The 23,735-nt window shown below is 44.1% G+C and overlaps 1 protein-coding gene across 1 annotated transcript in view; it reads left to right on the forward strand.

Annotated features, from left to right (window-relative positions):
• GlyRS (glycine--tRNA ligase) overlaps positions 1–22,158 on the forward strand; it is a 37,707-nt gene extending 15,549 nt beyond the window's left edge. The window contains exons 7-17 of the mRNA XM_084594466.1: positions 3,068–3,213; positions 4,484–4,633; positions 6,812–6,974; positions 9,151–9,315; positions 10,242–10,367; positions 11,563–11,705; positions 15,007–15,092; positions 16,667–16,776; positions 17,228–17,321; positions 19,132–19,319; positions 20,642–22,158. Coding sequence (XP_084450592.1) covers positions 3,068–3,213; positions 4,484–4,633; positions 6,812–6,974; positions 9,151–9,315; positions 10,242–10,367; positions 11,563–11,705; positions 15,007–15,092; positions 16,667–16,776; positions 17,228–17,321; positions 19,132–19,319; positions 20,642–20,755 — 1,485 coding nt within the window. The 3' untranslated portion in view covers positions 20,756–22,158. The remainder of the gene's footprint in view (positions 1–3,067; positions 3,214–4,483; positions 4,634–6,811; positions 6,975–9,150; positions 9,316–10,241; positions 10,368–11,562; positions 11,706–15,006; positions 15,093–16,666; positions 16,777–17,227; positions 17,322–19,131; positions 19,320–20,641) is intronic.
• Positions 22,159–23,735: the final 1,577 nt, after the last annotated feature.

Raw genomic sequence — 23,735 nt, forward strand, 5'->3', positions numbered from 1 at the left:
CAAACACACATTTGATTCTAGACAATAATGCATGCTACCACACCAAAACTACAATGAAAACAAGCAAGAAAGCAAGTCTAAGTAAGTCTGCTTTGGTGTTGGCGTTGGCATTGACCTCCTCGGTAGGGAAATTGTCAGTGTTGGCATCGTCGTTGGCATCCGAAGAACCTTCGTGCGTAGCAGGCGATTGGTGGCATCAGCGTTAGGCGGACATCTGTCTGTTGTAGAGGGATGCAGAAGACACTGGTCTTGAAACAGGCACAGATGCAGCTGGGACCTACGGTACGGTGCCATAGCACAGAAGGGACGGAAAACCCAGAGCAGTGGCCAGCAATACTCCCTTCCAGCCACTCAGCTCTTTTGTCCCCCCAATTCCATGTCACGCCACGTTTTTATACTTTTCTCGTCATGTTCTTCCACAATTGTGCCTGTTGCCAGGTAACTAATGCACATCATCTTTATCGTTGTCATCTTCTTTCTTCAGTGTCCTTGTCGTTTTCACTATAATTTGCAATATTACTGCAGCTTTCTTCTTCTTTTGATATTGTGACTTCTAGTGTCTGACAGGAATGCTGGTCAAGTGTCCACGATCCGACTGTAGGGTGCGGCCAGCACGGCTGGAGAGGTCTGTGAGAGACTCGTGCAAAATTGAGATCGTTGCTTTTGCAGTCCCCACATCGTGCGAAATGTGTTCATGTGCTTCCGGTTGCATGGTGAGAGCTTAGCGTAATGAAGTGGTATCGAGACCAAACCATCGAAACACTCAACTGACACCACTGCTAGATAGCACTTTCCTTTGCTCTAGAAGCCTCATGCAGATAGCAATGAGCAATAACAAGACCGACACTATGAATTTAGGCTGTAACTTGTTCTGATCTGCATATGTCACGAAGTGGAAATTTGAGGTAAATTTGGGGGAAACTTCGTATCAGTATATGCTGCTATTATCATAACAGAATTCACCAAGTGCTTGTTCTTTATTTTAAGAGACATTGTTACATTGCGAAAATGAATCTAGTTAATGTTTCCTTATTAAATATTCTTAACCAGTAATATGGCTCAAAACGTGGTACTGTTGCCAAAAATCATTTTAAATGCTTCTACATCATAAAATGAACAAACACAGCAAGTGACGCCATTTTAAAAGTGTGCAGTATGCGAAAGCCAGCTCAGTAAGCTTTCAGGTGTGTTTTTGATTTTAAAAAAATTTGGGGGACACTCAAGCTTCGCCTGAAGAATAGACATGAGGCACTTTTAACGCGGCACTTTCAGTAGGCAAATAAATTTATGCCTTTCTAAGTTATTTGTGGGGAAAGGAAGGCATAATATCTCACTTCTCAGTGGATACCTGCACATGTCTGAGGTGGATAAATTGTCACTTCGAATCTTTATTGCAAACTAAACCTCAAATTTGGCTGGAAGAGTGGTGCTAATTGTGGAGCAAAATGGTATGACACTACCCAGAACTCTGTACAAATTGTGGTTGTACAGTAGAACCTCGGTGATACGAATCTCACGGGGTCTCGACAAAATTCGTATGATCCGAAAATTCGTATCATAAAAATGAACGAAAATATATATGCAAAAGCATGAGAAGGGCAGTCACGCAGATCTGTTGACGTCCGAGAAGGTTTATTAGGTCGTACGGTCAAAGCTCGCCACTCGCAGCACACTCAGCGCGACAGGCAATCGCGACGTCGGCGACGCATGGGACGCGTGCCTTCGCCGACTTCTCGTGGTGTGTACAGCACGACAAGAGATGGCAACGTGCCAGTCGCGCGGCGCTGCAGACTGCTTGGGATGCATACAGCGCACTAGCGGCCGCGAAGTCTGTGCGGCCCGTGCAAGCCCGCCGCTGCGTGCGCCGCTGACTACTACTCACGGCCGCACGCCGCTGCGATGCCGGCGATGTGCGATTCACCCGCCTCCGCGTACTTCTCGCGGCGCGTACAGCATTATTGGAGATGGCGACATGCGAGTGCACCGCGCCGCAAACTGCTTGAGGATTGCGATCGTGGAGCCAATGATGTCTGGTCCGTGCACACTCGCCGCGTATGCCGCAGCCAGCTACGGCAGTTGCGACATCTGCGGTTTGTCCGCCATGCGCCGCTGAAAGCTTTTCACGGCGTGAGCCCGACAGAAAATTGCAACGTCGCCGAGGTGCGGACCACGCGTCACTGTGAACTGCTCGTGATGCGTACATATAGCGCGGCTGGCGATCGCGGAGTCAACGATGAGCGGGCGGTGCGTAGTGCTCAAGGTTGCGGTCGCAGTTTGCGCGTTTATATTATCTGTTGTGGTGCAGGAGAGTGTTCGGACCATCTGAAATTTTGCACATTATACACAATGCACTCTGGCTGGGGAATTTCACAAATTCGTATCATCCCAAAATTCGTATCGGCCAGATTTTCATCACTGAGATTTTACTGTATCACAATTTCGATTTGAAATCATGTGCATACTTTCTCTGACATGCTTTTCTCAATTTAGGTTATGGTGACAGCAATGGTGGCAGCGATGGCTTTGTATTTTTGCCCCTCAATGTAAGAATTGAAAATAAATTGATAACTTCATTAAAGTTAATTGTCTGATCATTAATCTCTATAATGTACAGGGGTATTAAAAAGTTCCCAGGCTGCAGGTACTGCTTCTGGTCGGCATAGTATGGCACTTGAAATCCTATCAAAGCAATCAATTATCTCAGAGGTTAGAATAATGCTTCTTGTACCCTGCACAGATATTTTGAGACTTGGAGCTGTCGTATGTGCCTAACCGTAGTGCTCGGAAGAAGACCGTGTGGCCTGGGAACTTTTGATCACCCCTGTACATAATGTCCACCTTGTCACCTTGTACAACCCACATGTGCAGGCCACGCCGACGTATCTGTCATAGTTTTGAAAATAAAAATCTGTAAACAGTGAAAAAAAAAAAATCTCCCGATATACTGTGACTGATCTCGTAAGGTGGGCAAAGTTGCCATCTTGGTCTTTATTGCCGTGAATGTGTAAAGAAATTGTAGTATTCTTTGACATGTTAACTGGGGGGCTGTTTGCTGTTCTCTGTGCAGCTGGATGGCATGACCAAGGATGAGATGAATGGCATTCTGCGGCGCTTCGCCATCAAGTCTCCCATTACCGGAAACGAACTGAGCGAAGCCATTGAGTTCAATCTCATGTTCTCTACATGCATTGGGCCATCAGGCCTTGTGAAAGGGTGGGTGATGCCCTGTTTGCTGACCATTTGGCACTGTGGTAACTGCTTGTGAGAAGCTCACTAGTAGAGACTGTAAAGTGTTTATTTTGTGTGCAAAGTCACACTTCTGATCTCTGAAGCAGCACCACTCTTTTCTTGGTTCTGTTTCATAGCATAAAGCAAGTTTCTAGAAATGCCTGACATGGAGCCGTCTCATTTGCTCTGATAATTGCTGTGCTCTCTTCTGTTGTTTAATTATATATGTCACTTGTCCGTGGTAATCGTTTTTTTGTTCGAGTCTAGAATTTTGAGGACACCTATATGTTCCAACCTTGCGGCCTTGTATATAGTCATGCCTCTTGAAAATGACACCTTTAATGTATGGGCTTTTTTTCTGGGGATTTAAATTATTATGGGCAACTATTAGAACAAAAGCTTGGTCTGCTTTTTTTTTTTTTCTTTGTTTTGAGTGCAGAGCACCAAAGAGGACAGCAGTGTGACAGTGCTTTATATATTGTCTCTTTTCTAAGGTGCCAAGTCAGTGTAGCATATCATTTCTCATTTCGCATGGTTGGCTGTGAATGAAGCTCTTTTGTCAGCTTCTGTAGTCTAAAAAGGCATTCAGCAGCGGTCAGCTGATTCTGTATGACCGATTCATACGATGCAAACATCCATAAAACATCCATAGTAGGTGACGACATCTGTGCCATAAAATGCCGCCATGGTCCGGAAGTTGTTTTTAAATACACTACACGTCAAAAGTAATGCGGAACTGGATAGCATTCTGCAGTTCCTGAAACTTTGTTTTATTTAATTGCGCTTTCCTCCTCTGTCGAAATCAAGTCTAAATTCTAGCTGAAATCAAGAAGGAGTCGGAAGGAGCAGGACATGTAACATAAATGGAAGAGAACTGATGGTTGCTAAGAATAACAAATCGGATTCCAAGGGAAGGCAAGCATAGCAGGAGGCGGCAGAAATATGAGCGGTTGGGATTAAGAAGTTGCTGGCAGTAAAGCATGCAGCTAGTACAGGACAGGATTAATTGGAGGAATATAAAAGAGTCCTTTGCCCTTCATTAGTTGTTGTCCGGCTAATGATGATGCCCCTCTCTGCATAACCGCAGACCTTATATATACTTAGTGTGTAGTATTTTGAGTATTTATTTTTGTTGCTGTTTTGCTTCATGATTTATTATTATGGATGACTTGCTTTATGGACAGTTTTGCCTAGGGACCAAGTGACTGTGCTAAACAAGGCACAACTGTATACTGATGTTGCTTTCGTCTTACAGGTATCTGCGGCCTGAGACGGCTCAAGGTATTTTCGTTAACTTCAAGCGCCTGCTGGAGTTCAATCAGGGCCGCCTGCCTTTTGCTGCTGCCCAGATTGGAAATGCATTCCGTAATGAGATCTCACCACGGTCAGGGCTCATTCGTGTTCGGTAAGTCCTGCAAAATGACCCCTTGGTTAGAAAGGTGCTTGTGCACTGACATCTACTAGAGTACAGGATTAAAAGGTATAATAGCTATGCTGTGCTTTTCAGGGCAGAGGTACCAAAGTGTGGATATTTGAAGGTACCAACAACTTAATTGTAACATGATAGCGTTAAAGGCCAAAAATCCAGCATCGGCGGCCGTCCGCTGGCATTGGCTTTGTTAAGAACCCGGGTTTTTTTGCGCAACAGAAATTTTAATCTTCAAGGCACTTGATTTCACAACTGTTTTGTCATAAAAGCTCCAAAAGATTTTTATCGCGAACTTATCACAGTCATTGCATGCACCCTTTATTGTGTATGCCAATGTTGAAAACCTTGATCAGTGAGCATGATTGCATGCTGGCAGAAGTTATGAAAAGCTATGGACCTAAAACTAGTATACAGTCAACGACCGATAATTCGGACTCTACGGGGAATGTAAACCAGTCCGAAATATCGAATGTCCGAAAAAACGAATGAAGCAAAAAATACCTGTTTATTTACATTTTAGGGTGCCTGTTTCGGGAAGAATTTGTCGATGCGTTGCTGCACGCACTTCCGCTTACGTGCAACTCACTGCGCCACTTTCACCGCACATTTTTTTGAAGGCGAGGTCGAACCGCTTTTTAAAATTCCTGAGCCAACCGTCGCTGAACTGAAATCCTTCGATGCCAAGCCGCAGTGCGAGTGTCTCAGCCTTATGCTTCAAAAGGTGGCCAGAAACAGGAACACGCTGGGCGACAGTAGCGTTAAGCCAGATGTTCAACGCTTCTTCCAACTTCAGGTAAAGGCCTCGTCGCAGCCTTTTCTGTTCAGCTGTTGTTGTCTTCTCCGTGGCCTCAAGAATCTTGGACCTATTCTTCATATAGTCCGATATCGTTTGCTTGGAGATGTTGAACTCACGGGCAACTTCGATTTGAGAACGGCCGCTCAGCACTTGCTGTATTATGGCTGCTTTCTTCGCCATTGTCAGCGTCGTGTATTTCCCACGTTTCGCTGCCGTCGGCACGGACCGCGAAGGCACCGTTGGCGCCATTTGCCGTGGCCTGTCGTTGTCACACTCAAGAGAAACGTTGTCGTATGGTCACTTGAAAGAACCTAGCCTAACGCTACTCACGCACGAGGCACTGAACAAACGAGCACAAACTGGTGGCCGATGGCGAAGACGCGGGGAGGCCAAACATGCCCGAGGGCCAGTCATGCGGAGTGGAGCGCCGCCTGCTGTTCTCCCGTCGCAACTGTCCTGTCGCACCGCCGCCTCCGTGATCAGCTCCAGCAATGCCGACGGCGCACCGTTCGCCGATCACGGAGGCCACAGTCGCTTATTGCGAGTAGGCGCCAAAGGAAGGCGCTCGTCTCCTTTCTTTATTTTTTTTTTTTTTAACTAGGAACGGCGGCGGGGGAAGCGCGCGCATCGAGGCACCCTGTTTAGAGTCCGGATTATCGAATATAGAGCCGGAGGCTGTCCGAAATATCGGTCGTCCTTACACATCATGTTTATGGGGCCAGTGGCGGTGCCGCAGAGCTGTCCGAATAAACGAGCATGTCCGAATTATCAGCGTCCGATTTATCGGTCGGCGACTGGTCCCACCCGACTGTCAGCAATTAGGTACACTTTTTTCACACCTACATTTTAACTATGCCTGGTTCGTACACTACTAGGCAGCATCTTCACACCTACACGTTAACCCCGTGGCACATGGTCATTTTTTTGGACCATTTAATAGTTGCTTTGCACTGAATGTGCGTGTTCTAAATGGATGTCTCTCTCACTTGTCACCATAATGGATTGGAATTCGTTTGGAATATGCTTATGCAAAAGCAGCGAGCAGCTTTGAAATATTGCATTATTTTCATGTAGCCTGTCATTCTAGACTGTTACAAAACACTACAGGAGCAAGGTAAAATGTAATGCATGAGAACCAGAGAGTCCTTGATTCAATATGTAGAATCGCCACTTTCGTGAAGTAAGCTGTAGCCATTCAGTGTTGATTTATCACGGGTAGCTATGGTGTTTGATCTGGCTAGCACACATACTGACCATGTTCCTCGATTTCCCAGTGTTTTTGTTGCTTGAACATTCGCATGTCAGTTTAAATATAATCAAGCTGTGTTGTTGAAGCCATGTTCGTTTTCCTTCCTTAGTGAGTTTACCATGGCTGAGATTGAGCATTTTGTGGACCCATCAAACAAGGTGCACCCCAAGTTTGCTTCTGTGAGAAATTTGGAAATGGTTCTCTACTCAGCTTGCAACCAGATGGATGGACAGCCTGCTCAAAAGATCACCATTGGACAGGCCGTTGACAAGGTAGGCAAATGGTGTCACTGCATAGCGGGATCATATTCATGACAGCTTTTTAGAGACTATAGCTTAGGTTTTTGAAAATCGTGTTCAGCAGGGCTCTTTTCTTAATGTTATAAAATGTTGTCAGTGCTTTCAAGCTTTCATAAAAGTGAGACCTTAAAGTATGTATTTGAATATTCAAATTATTCAAATGCTTTGATCCTCAAGTTAGTATACCATGGTATTTGGTTTGGGCATAGAAATGAATAGCAATATTTGGAAACCTCAAACATTTTTGAAGCTTCAGAGTTGAGGGTAGAAAAGCTGCTGGGAGAAACAGTTGATGGCTCGGGATGGTGGCTGCGTCTACAAACTCTGCCTTTGCTGGCTACACAGCTTGGTACAGGCTGGAAAGCGCATGTGACGGCACAAAGCCCTGATACAAAACCGAATGTGCTATGGTGGGAACTGGAATGTGCTTGCCCACTGCGCAGGAGGTTCTAAAGATGAAGGTGAAAAAGATAACAATGCAGGGATATCTATGCCCAACAGAAGCGTTCCATCAGTGTTGATTTTCTTCGTTGCAGCGTCTCTGGAAACCAGCTTCGAAACCACTAGCACCTTTTTTCTTTTTACACTTTTTTAACATTAACACTAGATGAAAGGTGAAAAAACAGTTACTTTGACGTGATGAGAAAGACTGAACCTTGAAGCATTTTGACGCGAGCACCCCGTCTTCACTTTGAAGAGCAGCACTCCTGCACTTCTTTGCTACCTTTCCACGTACTTAGATGAAACACATCTGGTCATGCTTGCACCTCCTTGCGTTTTGTGCTAGACTGTGCCAACGATGCACGTGCTCAATGGGCAGCACTTCGGTGAATGTCTATGTCTTTTAATTTTCATGTAATGGACGGCTCAAGCAACAGCCTCCTCCAGCAGGTATACAAATGCTCGAGCACACGTGCTTGGTGTGGTCACATGACTGTGTGTCATGCGAATGAGGTCGTAAAAAATTGGGGCATCAGTGCCATTCAAAATTTCAGCCACGGTGTTGCACTCTACTCTGGAAATGTGTGACTCACTTGAGTATTAATGGTGCTTGAAATTTCAATGTTCTAAAGATCTATCAGCAAATTTTATATTTGATGTTAGCATGTAAAGACTGGCTTGGTAAGGGCTTGAGACTATGATGATGGTTAGTGCACGTTGGCTCGCAGCTATTTTAACATTGCATAGCGCAAGTTGAAAGCATTTAGGTATTTTTATTTTGTAGGATTTTTTGTTTTCAGTTGCCTTGGTAAATTCTCTAAATAACCTCTTTCTGAGTACATATGTTATTGAAATTGCCTCTTTCCTCGCTACATTTCCAGTTTCAAAATTTTCATTTTGCTTTGAAACTATTTGAACAAATATTCCCTTCATATTCATTTTTAACAGAAAATTTATTTTTGCATATTGCACATTCCTAATGTTTTCACTTTACAGGCAGCACTTTATAATAAATCACATTTTTTTCCACCACCACATTTTCCTTCTTAGCTGTAAAGATACTTCTATGCATTGCTTTTCACATCCTCAAATTCTTAGTGATGCTGGCACATACAGCTGGTGAAAAATTTGACAGCCTTTGTCCTTAAATTCTGCTATGTGTATGGGCTTTTGAGTAGAGTTGGAAGGGACTATACTTTCCCCACCGACCCCTTACAGTACATGATGAAAAATGAGGATGTTTGTCTAGTAACTTGCCCTAGGTAACTTTGTGCGCTGCAATCTAGGCCGGGCAGGCCTAACCCATCATCATTTTATGCATATATTAATTTCTTTTTTATTGTACCTTAGAGGCCTGCTTTGGGTTACTGCATGGGAAGTTGCTCAGGACATTGAACTAATAAAGATGAACACAGTGGTAGACTTTAGACTTGGTATTTCAAGTTGGTGGAAAGATAACTCCATTTTTTCATCTTGATGCACAGCTTACTTGTGCTTTCTTAATACTAGTGCCTCGTTAAGGAAGTCGGTTCTCGTCGCTACTGCCCTTCTGGCATTGCTTTCAAGCTGTGTCAAGCAAAAACTAGAAAAGCCACGTTTACCATGCTCTTCAGTATTCATTGCGGGTGGACACTGTACACAAACTGCTGTTACTGGAGAACTCTGCTGGCAGTCTGCTTATTGAATCACACTCTCTCCCATGGTGCAGGGTCTGGTGGCCAACGAGACCCTGGGTTACTTCCTGGCTCGCATCCAACTGTTCCTGGTGCGTGTGGGTGTCGACCCTGCACGACTCCGGTTCCGGCAGCACATGGGCAACGAGATGGCCCACTATGCCTGTGACTGCTGGGACGCCGAGTGCAAGACTTCCTACGTTAGTGCCCCTCACTCTCTTCCTCCCTTTCGCACTCTTTGATGTCAAGGGTTGTACAGGGAGTGACCTAACAAACCTCAAGCTCAGGGGGTCTCCAAGGGTCTCCCAGGAAGCTTTTCTGCTTGGGTACAGAATACTTCTATTTGGGATTTCTTTGCAGTTGCAGTTACTTCTTTTTTGAAGAAGTTGCCCAATTTGCTTTGTGAGGCAGCACTGTTGCACAGTCTGCGCGACGCCAAAACAAAAGCCTGAAGTGTGATTGAAGTGCGGACCTGAGCTTTGTGAGAAAGCAAACAGCAGACTGTGTCGCTTTACATAGCCGCAGCATCTTAGAGGAATGCATGGTTAGCGACTATAAATGCTCGAATAGCAGGGACATGCCGGCCTTATTTTTGTGCATCCTATGTGGCAGCAACAGCTGAGGTTATTTTGCCAAAGTAATTATCCAAGGTGCATGAAACCATGTAAACACAGCCATAAAGCTGAAGATTGCTTTAGTCTATCAGGATCAGAGCTTCTCATTCTCTGTAATGTTAGTCATTTATGATGTGATTGCTTTGTAATCAATGGCGAGGTGAAGGCAATCGCTATTATCAAAGGACAACTGTGCACCAAGCTAGCAGTATGGTAATAAAACATTGCGCCTACCTTCGTTGCTTAAACACACTGGAGTACACAACTGGCAAACAAAGCCAGTTGCTAACCGTGGCGAGGTTACAAAGGGTGCATACATAGCATGGTGGTCAAAGCCAGTAGAATAGAATACTCTAGCTGCTCATAACTGCATGTGATCCTGTGTCGCACGTAGCCTGTGGATGTTGATGTGTGCTCCTTGATCAGCCTTCACAGCTTTAACGAGAGCTCCTTGCAGTCACCTGTGACACTGTACTGTACATTAGTTACTGTGTGCACACCTGTTTTTTCAGGGCTGGGTCGAGTGTGTTGGCTGTGCAGACCGTTCTTGCTTTGACCTGAACCAGCACACCAAGGCCACAGGGGTGCGCCTTGTAGCCGAGAAGACCCTGCCACAGCCAATATCCTTTTATACTGGTGTTTGACGGGCTCGTTAGCACAGTGCCATCCAGAAGAGCAACTTGAACGAAGCCATCCCGGCCCATGTTTGTATGACTATTGGCTGGGAAATATTGGCATTATTTTTAGGCAGTCGTTTTATAAATCAATATCTTTTTTTCCAGTATTTTTTTCGAATTTGTGAAATATATAAATATATATTTCATTGTGGGGTACATCGTCCTATGGGGTGTTCCATGTTTATCGAACCTGTACAAACTACTCCACTGTTTGAGCTAAAACACCGACAGCAAGGTAGTTTGTAATGGTGTGTGTCTTTTGATGAGTAATTCAACATTGGAACTTGCTTGATTTTTTTGGAATTGGTGAAATACTGCAGTCGGCTGTGACAGAACTTTTCATCGAAGCGAGCAGAGCAGCCGATTCGACAGACTGCGCCATCTGGCGAACTGGGAGACCCGCCCTTGTCCTTAATAGGATACTTGCTGCCTTGTTATATTGAGCTAGAATATACAGTGTAATGGACGAGAGGAATTTTCCATGGGGTGCCCGTCCCCGAAAATGGGGAACGAAGTGGTGGTCGGCCACTCTTGAACGCATTCACATGCGTTGCTATGGCGTTTCTGAATTAGTCTACAAATAGGACTGGTAACTTGTGTTGCACTGCATCCCTGGTGCATAAAATAACAAAATATGTATTTACTTTTGGCTGCGCAGTAAGAATAGTGTTTTGAGAGCGAAGCAAAAAAACTGCTCAAGAGCCATTGTAATCCGTAGGTTTTCGGAGGTACTGCGATTGCATTCTCTTGAAATTGGCCTGAAATGGGCAACATTTTAGAGGACATACGGAGGCCTCTGTCACTAGAATACTCTAGTTCACTGTAACCATGTACTGTGCTATGGATGTTGATTTAGCTATGCCATTTGTTGGTCCTCCGTCGGTTGATGACGATGGGGATGGCAGACTCTGTACGGGAGTCTGCACATTGCCAGAAGTCCCCCAAAGAATAAGAATCTGTGCCCCTCTTTTTGAACACATTGTTTCTTTTTTTTTCTTACGAGAAACTATAGTAAAGTTTTGTGCGGAAGCTGATCGCCCATCACGCAGTCTTGTGTTGATAAATGACCATTCCAAATGCCCTTGTTTGTTTGAGCTTTGGCCTTGTTTGCTTGTTTGTTTGTTTGCCTTGATTCATAAACTGATGCCAGTACAAGACTGTCGATGTGGTGGAAGCTGTCCCCAATAAGGCAGCCCTGGGAAAGCAGTTCAAGAAGGAAGCCAAGGCAGTTTCAGATGCCCTGGCAGCTCTAGGTCATGAACAGGTCGATCTGCTGGAGAAAGAGATAAATGAGCGAGGGTAAGCCTTTTGCATTTAAGCACTGCTGAACATTGTTGTATAGTTGCATCTAGTGTGCTTGTGAGAGCACTGCTAGCTAAACTGCTGTGTATTAGCTTGCCATTGAAGCAGCATGACTGCACTTGTGTTGATGCTTTTTCATTTCATTTCATTTCATTTATTAATACTGTCAGCCACCATAAGGGGCTGTAACAGGAGTGGAAAATACAAAACGAAAAATGAGCAATATAGAACACGATGAAAAACAATAGTCAATCAAAAATTGTCTCTGAATGCACACACAAAAATAAAAAATGAATTACACAGAAATCGGAACAACAGCCATCCTACACAACAGCAATAGAACCTCATCACCCTGTGGTAGTGCTATAGATGATATTTTCTAAATGGCTTACAAATTCAGATAATGATGATGATCGAACAGCAGAATCTGGAAGAGAGTTCCAGTCCTTACAAGTTCGCGGGAAATAACTAAACTTGAAGCAATTATTATTATTTTTTTTTTCTTTCGTATGTCATAACCACAGTTGTTTTAATGTATGTAGCCCTCCTGCACATTCTGTAATCTAAAATTATCTGTCTTGCAAATTTATGCCAGTAGTTTCTCAACAACTCATGCCTTTAGCATAGGTCTGAATGCAGACATACAGCTGCAAAGGAGAGAGAGAGAGAAAACTTTTAATGAGCATATAATCAGTAAATATTCGCAGGAGCTGGGTGGTCGGTGCCCCTAGTCCAGGGCTCCGCTGGCAGCAGCTGACTTGCGGACTAGCTGGATAATCCAGGCTTGCTGGTCCAGGCTGTCGCTGGTCAGGGCCGCCTCCCACTGCTCGTGTGTCGGGCATGGCACTATTAACGTTGGGTCAGGTTTGTCTTGGCATTCCCAAGAGATGTGAAAGAGTGTGGGGCTTGCACCGCACCAAGGACAGTAACTCGTGTATTTTGTTGGGCTTATCATTTAAAATTTGAAGATTAGGGAATGTGTTTGTTTGTATTTTTCTCCAGTCTATAGCGTCCGAGGAAGGAAGGTGTTTGTGTGGTGGTGAGAAAATTCTTCTTTCTAACCGTAGGTGTTCCAGCCTGTCGCCGTAGGGTCCTAGGAGAGGGGTGAGGTAGGGATGGGGATCCGCCCGGTTTGTGAGAGCTCGGGCTAGATCATTCGCTACCTCATTTCCTTCTAGGCCTTCGTGTCCAGGTGTCCATGTAATTGTGTGCGTCTGGGAGATGCAACGTAATATTGCACACGCTCTTTTGTGAGGTTTTCCGGCCAGGTAGTCCCTGCAGGCTGGTTGGGAGTCCGTCACTACGTGTGATGACTTATTTGTGTTGTCTTGTGTTTTTATGGTTATGGCTATTGCCAGTGATTCCGCTTCCACAGGATCCTTGGCATAGATCGAAGCCTGAATAATTGGCCTCTTCTTGTGGTCAACTGCAGCTATTGTGAACTTGCCAGGTTCGCCGTAAGCCCCTATGTCCACGTAGACAACTTCCGCGTCTTTAGACAATTGTTTTTCCAATGATTTGACTCTGGCTTTCCTTCGACCCTTTTGTAACTCATGGTGCATGTGCTTGGGTATAGGGTTCACATAGATGTTGTTTCTTGTGGATGTCGGAATTTGTGATTTGATCTCAGAAGTTCTTAGTGCCTGCCATAGCCCTAGTTTTGACAGGATTTCCCTACCCGCCTGCGTTGTTGTTAGGCGTTGTTTCTGACTCTCTAGAACCGCCTCCTTGAGCTCCTCGAAGTTGTTGTGCACTCCGAGTGCCCAAAGACGTTCCGTTGATGTTGTTGGCGGGAGGTTTAGGGCCGTTTTATAGGCTCCTCTTATGATAGTGTCAATGGTCCTTTTATCAGTGAATCTAATTTCATGATATGGGAGCCCGTAGGTAATCCTGCTAACGACTAGGGCCTGTACAAGGCGTAGGGTGTCCTCCTCCCTCATCCCTTTCCGGTGCCAGGTCACCCTTCTAATCATTCTGGAAATTTGGTTGACTGTGGTTTTGAGTGTTTTGATTGTATATAATCCACTCTCAAATTGCTTTGCAACCACAGCCCCAAAACTCTGATCTTATCCTTCTCTTGAATTATCTGGTCTCCTAGAGAGAGCTGAATTTCTCCTGGGGACTTGTAATTTCTTCTGTGTAGCCTGATAAGTTCGGATTTTTCTGGGGAGCATTGAAGACCACTCTCCCCGGCAAATTCCTCGACTAAGTCTATAGCGGCTTGCAGAGCTTCTTCTTTTTGCGCCAAGGATCCCTGAGTAGCCCAGATGGTGATGTCGTCCGCGTATAAAGTGAAGCCAATATCAGTGCGGGTCAACAGTTTTTTTGCTAAATTTATCATTGCTATGTTAAATAGCATTGGAGAGATTATAGAACCCTGCGGTGTACCTTTGTTCGGCATGGGTACTTTTGGTGATCGGATCTCTCCAATTCCTATGGTGGCTGTGCGATCTGAGAGGAAAGCCTTCACGTATTTGAAAATTTTCTCCCCACAGTTGATATTGTTTAATTCTTGCAATATGGTTTGGTGGCCAATGTTGTCGAATGCTCCTTTGAGATCTAGTGCCAGAATGAAATTTTCGCCTTTTCGGGGTATGGCATTGATGACTTCTTCCCTAATCCGGAGGAAAGCATCTTGAGTGCAGAGTCCCTTGCGGAAGCCCAGCATGCAGGAAGGAAAGATGTTGTTTTCGTCGATGTAATTTTGGAGCCTAGGTGGACTACTTTTTCATAGAGTTTTCCCAGGCAAGAAGTGAGGGAGATAGGACGGAGACTCTCCACAGCCGGTGGCTTTCCAGCCTTTGGTATGGTGATGATATCCGCGTGTCTCCAAGCTGATGGGACCAGTCCCTTCTCCCACAGTTCTTCGTTGATGTACTTCGTTAGGTCTTGCAGATGTTCGGTGCTTAAGTTCCTAATCATAGCGTAGGTGACTTTGTCTCCTCCAGGGGCAGTGTTTCTTGTAAATGTACGGGCGGCTGAGTAGACCTCCGCCAGTGTTATGGGGGAGTCAAGGGAGGGGAAAATTTACGGTAGGACTTTACGGTTTGAAATGCGTTTAATCCTTTGGAAAAACAACACATAAGTTCCCTCCACAACTTGATTTACATATTTGTGACCAAAAGTGCCACAAGTAAATCTGCTGTGGTGCATATTTTGCTGCGCAGTTCTAGGTGTATGCTTTGGGAGCTATGGTTGAAATCCTAATTGTCAGCTTTTGTGTCAAATTGCTTTCCGTATTGTTACGATCGTTTGTTTTCTTCCTGTTTTAATGCCATTTCCTCTTCTCCTCATGCAGGGATTCTGAGCTCTCAGTGGGCGACTCAAAGGTGGCCGTCACAAAGGACATGGTGCAAGTCAAGCGATATCAAAAAACTGTGCACGGTGCGTTTGCTCTGGCTGATTCGATTGCATTTGTATCTTTTAATGGTTTCTTTACTTTCCTTTTTTGCACCCTCATTGCAGCACTGTTGGCTCACATGTGTATACCTGGCCTGCAAATACATGATAAAACTTGACTTGTTGGGGTTAAGTGCTATTGAAGAATCACCATCAGAAACAGTAGAATCTCGGTGATACGAATCGCATGGGGTCGTGAAAAAATTCGTACCATCCGAAAGTTTCTACCATCAAATGAAAAAAAAAAAAGTATGTAGAAGCATGGCAAAGGCATTCACGCACATCTGTATGGCCAAGGAGATTTATTTATAGATGCACGGCCAGTGTTTGTCGCTTGCGGCGAATAGAGCACGACAGGTGGTCGGGACATTGCTATTTGCAGGCTGCACGCTGCCAAAACTTCTTGTGGCGCATGTGCGGGCCTTGTGCCACCCCAATCTGCTCCCTGAGCATACAGCGCGGCTAGCGATCACGAAGTCAGCAATGTGCGGGCCTTGAGAGCCTGCCGCATGCACTACCACCAACTGCTCACAGTGCGTAGTGTCACTGGCAAGTGCGACAATGGCGATTTGCAGATTACATGCCTCTGCAGTTAGTACAGCACGGCAGGTGATCGTGACATCAGAGATTTGCAAGCTGTGCACCACTGAAAACAGCTCCTTGTGCGTAGAGTGCTACTGGAGATTACGGAGTTAATGATGTGCAGACAGTGCATAATGCTTAAGGCTACAGTAGTAGTTCATGTTTTCGTATCATCCATAGTGGCAGGGGAAAGTATTTGGAACTTCCGAAATTCTGCTCATTGTATGCAATGCACTCTGGCCGGGCAATTTGAGTGATTCGTATCATCGCGAAATTCATATCAAGATTCTGCTCAAGCTTTTTAAATTGTGTCCTTGAACAGTAATCATAGCAGTACCAGTCAGCTGTTGACAGTGAAGCTATCTTAAACCAGCCTTCAAAGTACACTGAAGCTGATTTCATGCGTCATTCACTCTGCTTTACAGATAGTTTCAAAGCTCTCCATATTCACTTTACTTTGCTTCTGTGCATATAAATTTGTTTCATCAAAAAATTGCTTTCAATTAAGCTGCTTATTTCTAGTGTTTTGCACATGCTGGTGATGTCATAATAAAAACTATGGTGGGTGAGCCCTGAGCGACACTTATTGGGTGTGAAACCACCTGCCTGGCATAACCTTGCTGCATTAGCTAAGCATTAGTAAAGGCCACTAGCTAGATCAACATACCATAGCCGCAATTGCCAAAATGGTATGTAGTTTTTACGAGTTCACAAGACCACCACTTATGTCTTATGGAGATTTTTCTTGTTCTGCATTTCATAAAGAAATCAGAGCTCTGGGAGCTCAAAATGCTGAAACGGCATCACATGCAACTTATTCTACAGCATGCAGCCATAGCTGTAATTCACTCTAGTGTATCTTTAGCCTGCACTGCCATGGTTGCGGTAGTACAAGCCACCGGTATCGTGCAGAAGTGCCCGAAGGTGGAAGCACTGTTGTAGATCTCCCAGAACACATGACCTCTTCTCCTGCGCAGTGGATGAGCTGGTGCCTGGTGTTATTGAGCCATCATTTGGAATTGGTCGCATCATGTATGCCGTCTTTGAGCACAGTTTCCGTGTTCGGGAAGGAGATGAGCAAAGAACTGTGAGTATCAAGTGTCAATACCATTCTGTGAAGACAGGTTACCTGAGGAACTTGCTCCAGATTCTGATGCATCTAGGAAGCCCTTGCAGGTGCAGAGCTAGTTATGGTTATTTGTTTGTTTTTTTTTTAAATTAGAATGCACTCAAAAATAAAGTCTAGCCACATGTCATTGGAATAGGAAGATGTAAATGTTTGATTCTTTTAGTTCTTCAGTAATTCAGTAGAAACGTTGCTGCTCATAGCTAATAATCAAGGCACTTCACATGATGCAGTGATGCAGTGCTGGACAGTGCATAAAGTCAGCAGAGAAGTAGGACCTAAAGACGACCCATCAGTTTAACCTTGTTTGTCACCTCAATGCGTAGTATTGTAATTAAGGCTTTGTGCACAGTCATTTTCTCCATTCCAAATGATTTCCTGTGACAGCGTGCATTGTTTGATTGGCTTGCAGTACTTTTCCCTGCCCGCTGCTGTGGCACCACTCAAGTGTTCTGTGCTGCCGCTGAGCAACAACCCAGACTTCAACAAGTTTGTGCAGCAAATATGTGAGTTACCTTTTGAAATTGTAGTGCGATGCTGCAGAGAAGGCCCGTTACCAATGATACCTGACTTAATCCTCTGTAAGCAACCCCTGCATCCGGAGAACCCCATGTCCTTTCTGGCGAGCAGGTTTTGTTTTTGTCACGAATATGGTTCTTCCTCGTGGCAGCATTTGCTCACCACCTACTTAACCTTTATCGTGGGCTCTGTGGCAGCACAGTTTCCATTTCCAGCTTTAGAATCAAGATTAGTTCATTTTGCTTGTTGAATAGCAGAGATGTCATTCGCAAGGATATCAACAACTGAAGAATGAAGGTAAATTGATCTTCTGCTTATAGGTTTGTTTTTAAGAAAGCATGTCATTTGGACCTGCTTGCCTTCTTTTTTTTAAAGAGGCTTATAAATCATTTACCAGATTTGTTTTCGGTAGCATAATGAAGGACGTAAGTTTTTTGCAAAGAGAAGCGTCTGTCATTTTATGCTACTTTCAAGTTGTGCACAAGAAAGTAGCATGATGCAAAGTTCTAAAAGTGCTCTCTTGGGGTATGGTTATCACTAACTTTCCTTCAACAGTTTGCCAATGTCACCCACTTGCTGATAGCCAACTGCTTGCCGGTATGTGAACAGCATGACTGATATCAAGAAACTGCTTGTTTTTACTCCTGCACGTGCTAAAATAGTGCAGACCCTAGCCCACAAACATTCAGTCCTACAACAAAGCTTCTGACGAGTTGCCGGCACTGGCACATTGCTTAGATTTAGTAATAACATGGCATCATTTGAGTACTATTCATATATGACATCTTATCCAATTCTTCTGCCTTTTACGGAGAGAATAGGAATAAGTTGCAGGAGGAGAATCGAGAAAGGCATGGGTTAGAATAAATTAGTATTTTAGCTCAAAAATACAGACAGAAAAAGTAAGGATGACATAGAGCCTGTGTCATCCCTGTTTTCATTGCTTTTGTCTATTTTGGATCAGTAAAACAAGGAAGAAAACTGGAATTGTATTTTCAGAGTTTGAGTGCAGGTTTCTCCATTATAATGTACCTGTCTGGTTTGCTCTTAGGATATGTAGAACGTAAGTGTAATAAAAGTTGAGGACATGGTGACCATAAGCACTAATACAGTTATTAAGTGCATACATGTGAGCCTGAAAAGATAGTCATTTGAGGGTGCTGCGGTGTGCAGTTAAGAATTGTTTCACATAAATATTTGTAATGAAGCTGTCGAGCTGGAAGTGAGCAACAGGACAACCCTCGCTTTTTTTGATGCTGTGGTTCCAGCTGTTTGGGCAGTGCATTATCTTCTCCTACCTAATGAAATTCTGCAGTTGCTGCACTTAACGTACAGTGACAAATTTGAAGAAAACAGAGAATAGAGCCATCTGGCTTGTAAGCTGAAGAAACGGAGATTGGATACTATGTTTGTGCACTTGAGGTAGCTCAGTGGTTAGAACACTGGGCTGCTGGTCCCAAGGACGCAGGTTCAATCCCAGCCATGGCGACCGCTTTTCCATGGAGGCGAAAAGCAAAGCACCCATGTACTGTGTGATGTCACAGCACATTAAAGAATGCATGGTTGAAATTTCCAAAGCCCTCTGCAATGGCGTCCCTCTCAGCCTCGGTCGCTCCTGGGATGTTGGATCTTATGAACCATGCTACTATTGAGCAAGTGTTAGGCGTTTGCTCAACTGTACATGCTGTGTGTTTTAGCCTGCTAGCAAGCGTTAAAGTTGATGTGGGACATAAATTAAATCAGCTAGTTGGCTTGCAGTGCATTACATCTTGTTCGGTGAATCTTGTTTCTCCTCAGCATCTGCACTGACTCAGCATGACGTGGCACACAAGATTGATGATAGCAGTGGATCCATAGGTCGACGCTATGCGCGCACTGATGAGATTGCAGTGCCCTATGGCATCACTGTCGACTTCGACACCTTGCGAGAGCCACACACAGCCACCCTGCGTGAACGTGACTCCATGCTACAAGTGCGGTGTCCGGTAAGTTATGTAAAGCGTTGCTACATGTTGTTTTCGGTTTGTTGAGGCCTATCTTCTTATGCTTTGTATTTTTAAATACATAGCACATTATTTTGTACCCTGGGGCATGATCTGAATATTTCGTATCAGTACATGTTGAACAGCTGGGTATTTTGTTACTGCAGTTGACTTCTCTTAACACAAATTTGAAATGACCAGAAAATTTGTTTGTTTTATCAGGATATCGAGAATTTCGTAACAGAAGTACCCCTAAAAGAACTGTGTGAGCATGCTAGTTGTGCCCAGGTGTATATCCCACATGAAAAGGAAAGAATCAGTCAAATTGCCTTCCAGTGGCTCTTGCACTACGCATGAAGTAAGCTGAAGACAGAAGGCATGAAACCAACTTACATTACCCTGCTTTAAAATGGCATTGGTGTAGATTTTTTTTTTTTTTTTTTTTACTGTCTCATTATTCGTTCACAGAGTTTCTCAAGCCAACGAGCATGCACTCTTTGCACATACGCACCTTGTAGTCGGTGGGGCACACCATGTGGCATGTGACGCACCACAGTGCCAAGGTCTGGCCATGTCAGATCTATGCCAGTGCATACCTGATAGTACGGCCCTTCCTTCCCTGCATGGGAAGGAAGTGTGCTCCCTCAAGACAGCTTTCATGCAGCTCTTCATGTTGGTGCATGGAAACCATCTTGTGAGGGCAGGGATGCACTTTCTTGCACAGAAGCATATTTTGTATATTTTTTTTTCCTTGACAAAGCTGGATGCCCGTGAGTCCCCTTACGTTGGGTCGTTGCGGTTCCTGATCATTATGTAACATAAGGACTTGCGTGAATCAGTTCATCTTTTGATGGGAAATCAACCACTGATCTCACATTGCTTATCTTTTCTGAGAATTCATCTTAAAATTTGCTGCATTCTGGAGCTGTGTAAGGCTTTTACTTTAATTGTTTCTCTCATCTTAAGCCATGAAACTTTGTGCCATGTTTTATGTGAGCTGTGATAGTACTTGCCATATTTGTTCTCAAGCATTGCCATTTAGTGAAAGCTGCTTGCTGGGTGCTGTGAGTAGCATGTGCAATGTCAGATTAGGCATCAATATTGCTTTTTCTTCGCTGACATCAACATGGATATAACTTCAACAGACATTGTTATGCAAGTACATTCTTCAGATTTGAACAGCGAACAAAACAGCAACTCAAATTGGCTTGAATATCAATTAGAGCTAATAATTACAAATATGTGAGTATTTCATATGAACAAATATGGTGTAAATTTAGTGGCACAATGAGTTTATTCTCATTTGTTCTTGGTTCCTTATGCAGTTGGAGGACCTGGCTCCCTTGGTGCAAGATCTTGTGCGTGGAAAGGCTACCTGGGACCATGTTTGTTCAGTCTACCCAAAATTTGAGCAGCAGGAAGTCACCAAAGCACAATGATAATGCGTATAGATTGACCACGGACTGGCCTGCTTTTGAGGCTCTTATTAAATCTGTTTTCATGCATTGCACCTCGCACAGGGTGCATTTAGGACTCATCTCATGAGGTCTTCACTGGTGTCTTCCTGTTGCACACTCGGTTTCAGAAAAGTGACATAACTCAGTTCATTTTTGGGCTTTGTCATGCTTCGCCATGTTCAGCCACACACCCTGCATGTCAGCCAGTACAAGGCATATTGGCATGTTTAAAAGACCATTGAATAAGATGTTCTTTTTTCTGTGAGAGCTCGTTTCTCTCGGGTTTTGTCTTGGTTTAAGGTGCACATGTTTAAGTGTATGAAAAAAAGAGCTTTTTCATCGACGTGCTGGAGAAACAAATATTTTTTTAAGTTAAAATTTGAATTTTACCGCATTTGTGTAGGAAAAATAAATTTATAGAGCAAAGAACGTACAGCATTGCTGCATTTGTGGTTGTACTAAATTGTATGCTTCTTTTATGGGCCCCGTGAATTAATTCTTGCTTGTGCTGGCTATTATATTTGCTAACAGTGCTCACAATGTTATGGATGGGATGAGCGCTATATTTTATATTCAGTAAAGCATGTATGACTGAATGAGACATCAATCTTTTCTCAATCTTTATGCAAAGGAGTTTGTCTGGAATATAGCATCCTACTATAACAGCATTGTGGCATCTAGTTTGGATGTTCAGCTCCTGTATCTCTCTTCTGGGCCAACTTTCCATTTGCCTGCTTTAGGATTGTTCAACTTAAGGACAAACCTTCTTTGACAAAGGCCATTGAGGTGCTCCACAGATGTGAAATGAAGGGTCTCTTCCAGGTGGTCAAGCCACACTTTGATTTGGAACGTGACTGCTGTGGTTGGCCCCATTTCCCATGCCAATCAATGAGCCAAGTGATCTACGATAGACAAACGGGGCAGGCGTGATAGTACAGGGTTGGCTACGGTCATAGTTGGATTTAAGATGTTGACCTCAGGAGAGACAAAAAGGCAACAGCACGGAACATAGAATTGCAGTGTTAGAGAACCCCATTGAAGCTGTCCAATGGTATTTCTATGTTGAATGGCCAGAAGCTGTACAGATGGTCAATGAGCATCCGCATGGACAAATACAATGAAAATCTTGATGATTGCATTCTAGCCAATTTTCCCACCGGCCTTCAGGGAATTAGAATTTGGGGGAGGGGATACTTGGAGCAGTATGTCTGGTTTTCTACTTGAGAATGTGATGCACTGATACACATTTGCTTGGTAGTTGGCGCTTTGATTCGCACAAACCCCGTCATTAAAACAATAAACAGATTAGTAAGCGATGGTGCTGGGACGTGGAGCTTTGCACATTTATAATTTATGAATAAATTGTAAGAACTCTTTCAGTTGTATTTATTGCTGTCAGCGTCTCCTCTATTTTATTAGGCGTTGCTGTCGTCTGCTATATGCTTGACCACTTCCTAGAAATGCATTTAACTTTGAGACTGCTACAGAACTGGCCTGCTTCTCTATTATGGAAATCTGTTCATGGCATCCACTTTAACTTAAGAGGAACTGCATGTTGTCTATGTATTTATTGTAGAAAATGTGTTGGGTTGCATTAGTGGCTCTTTGCTCTTTACACCCAGTGATATGAGACAATGGTGTGTGTGTCAATCAGCAGTGACAGTTTCAATAGCACTTGGCGCAAGCAACTCATCATTCTGGAGCCTGATACATTCTTAAACAACCACGAAAGGGGCGCTTTGCAGCATGACTGATACAATATTACATGAAAGTAAGACATATACAGGCAGTGTATGTAATGTTTCACAATTGTACTGTTGTTCGCACTTTTACAAATGTAACACGTATTTTTCCATCTCAAGTAAGTGTTGTAGTGTCCACTTTGGAATATAGAAAATGTGCAGATTGAGCTGAGCAAACTTAACATATTTTGGAAAGTAGAGTAGTGATATTATTCATAAAACAACATATGGGTAATAAATAGAAACTATGGCCGGGTGGGTAGTGCTATAGCCTGATACAGGTGAAGAAAAAAAACAGCATCCAGCTATCGGGACCCAATAGCTGCCGAGCTATACCACGACGTCGCAGCTGACCACCTTGCGCCTACGAGTAGTGCTTAGAACGTGGTTTCTCCTAGTGAGTCCGTCGTGGCAAATAGTTCCTAAATGCTTCGTGAGTTCCAGCAAAAATACATACCTTTACTTAATTCAATGAATAGTCGTTTTCTCATCAGAGTACAACAGGTAAAATGACAAATTCTGATGGTGAATTTCACTGCCGAGTTTTCACAAAACTGCTTCGTTCTGCATTTTGCATCTTTCCCGCTATGGAGCTTCTATGAGGTGACACCGCTGGCGATGGACGGACGCGACAACCGGAGGCGGCCATTTTGGTAAAAGTCCGTGATACTGTGAGCGCGTAAGAACGTTTTTCTGTATTTTTTTGCCCGTGTGTGCCATTCATTTATCAACCCATAGTGGGGGCCATAGCTTTGGCGATGGCCCCCACCTCTCCAGAAACCATCTTCAGCGACATTCAATCTGCAATTCGTAACTGCCAAATGCCGGGTCTCCCCCACCGTTTTATCCCTCCTCCAATCCTCAACTATGCCAGATCCAATTGATCTGGCTCCCTGCACACTCATCCCATTCAGGCAACGAGGTGGCCCACAATTACGCCCGAGAACTCATCGACTGGACTGTGGCGTCACCTGCACTGCGGACAGCGAGAGATCGTACGGTTACGTTTCATAACCCCGTGCACTACAGCCTGGGTAACTTCTCTATCACCCTGCAAATACATTAGAAAACCCCAAGAGTGCGTGGAGGCAACTTCAAACTTTCCCAAACCCTGCAATATATGATCGCACATATCTTGGTGTTTGCTTCTCTCCCTGAATACTATGTGGCTAAAACGGCGCTATCTCACACATACTGCCCTCCCACAGGTTTGCATCTTT

Source organism: Amblyomma maculatum, chromosome 2 (genome assembly GCF_055883805.1).
Source record: "Amblyomma maculatum isolate TAMU_Amacu chromosome 2, ASM5588380v1, whole genome shotgun sequence".
Taxonomy (NCBI): Eukaryota; Metazoa; Arthropoda; class Arachnida; order Ixodida; family Ixodidae; genus Amblyomma; species Amblyomma maculatum.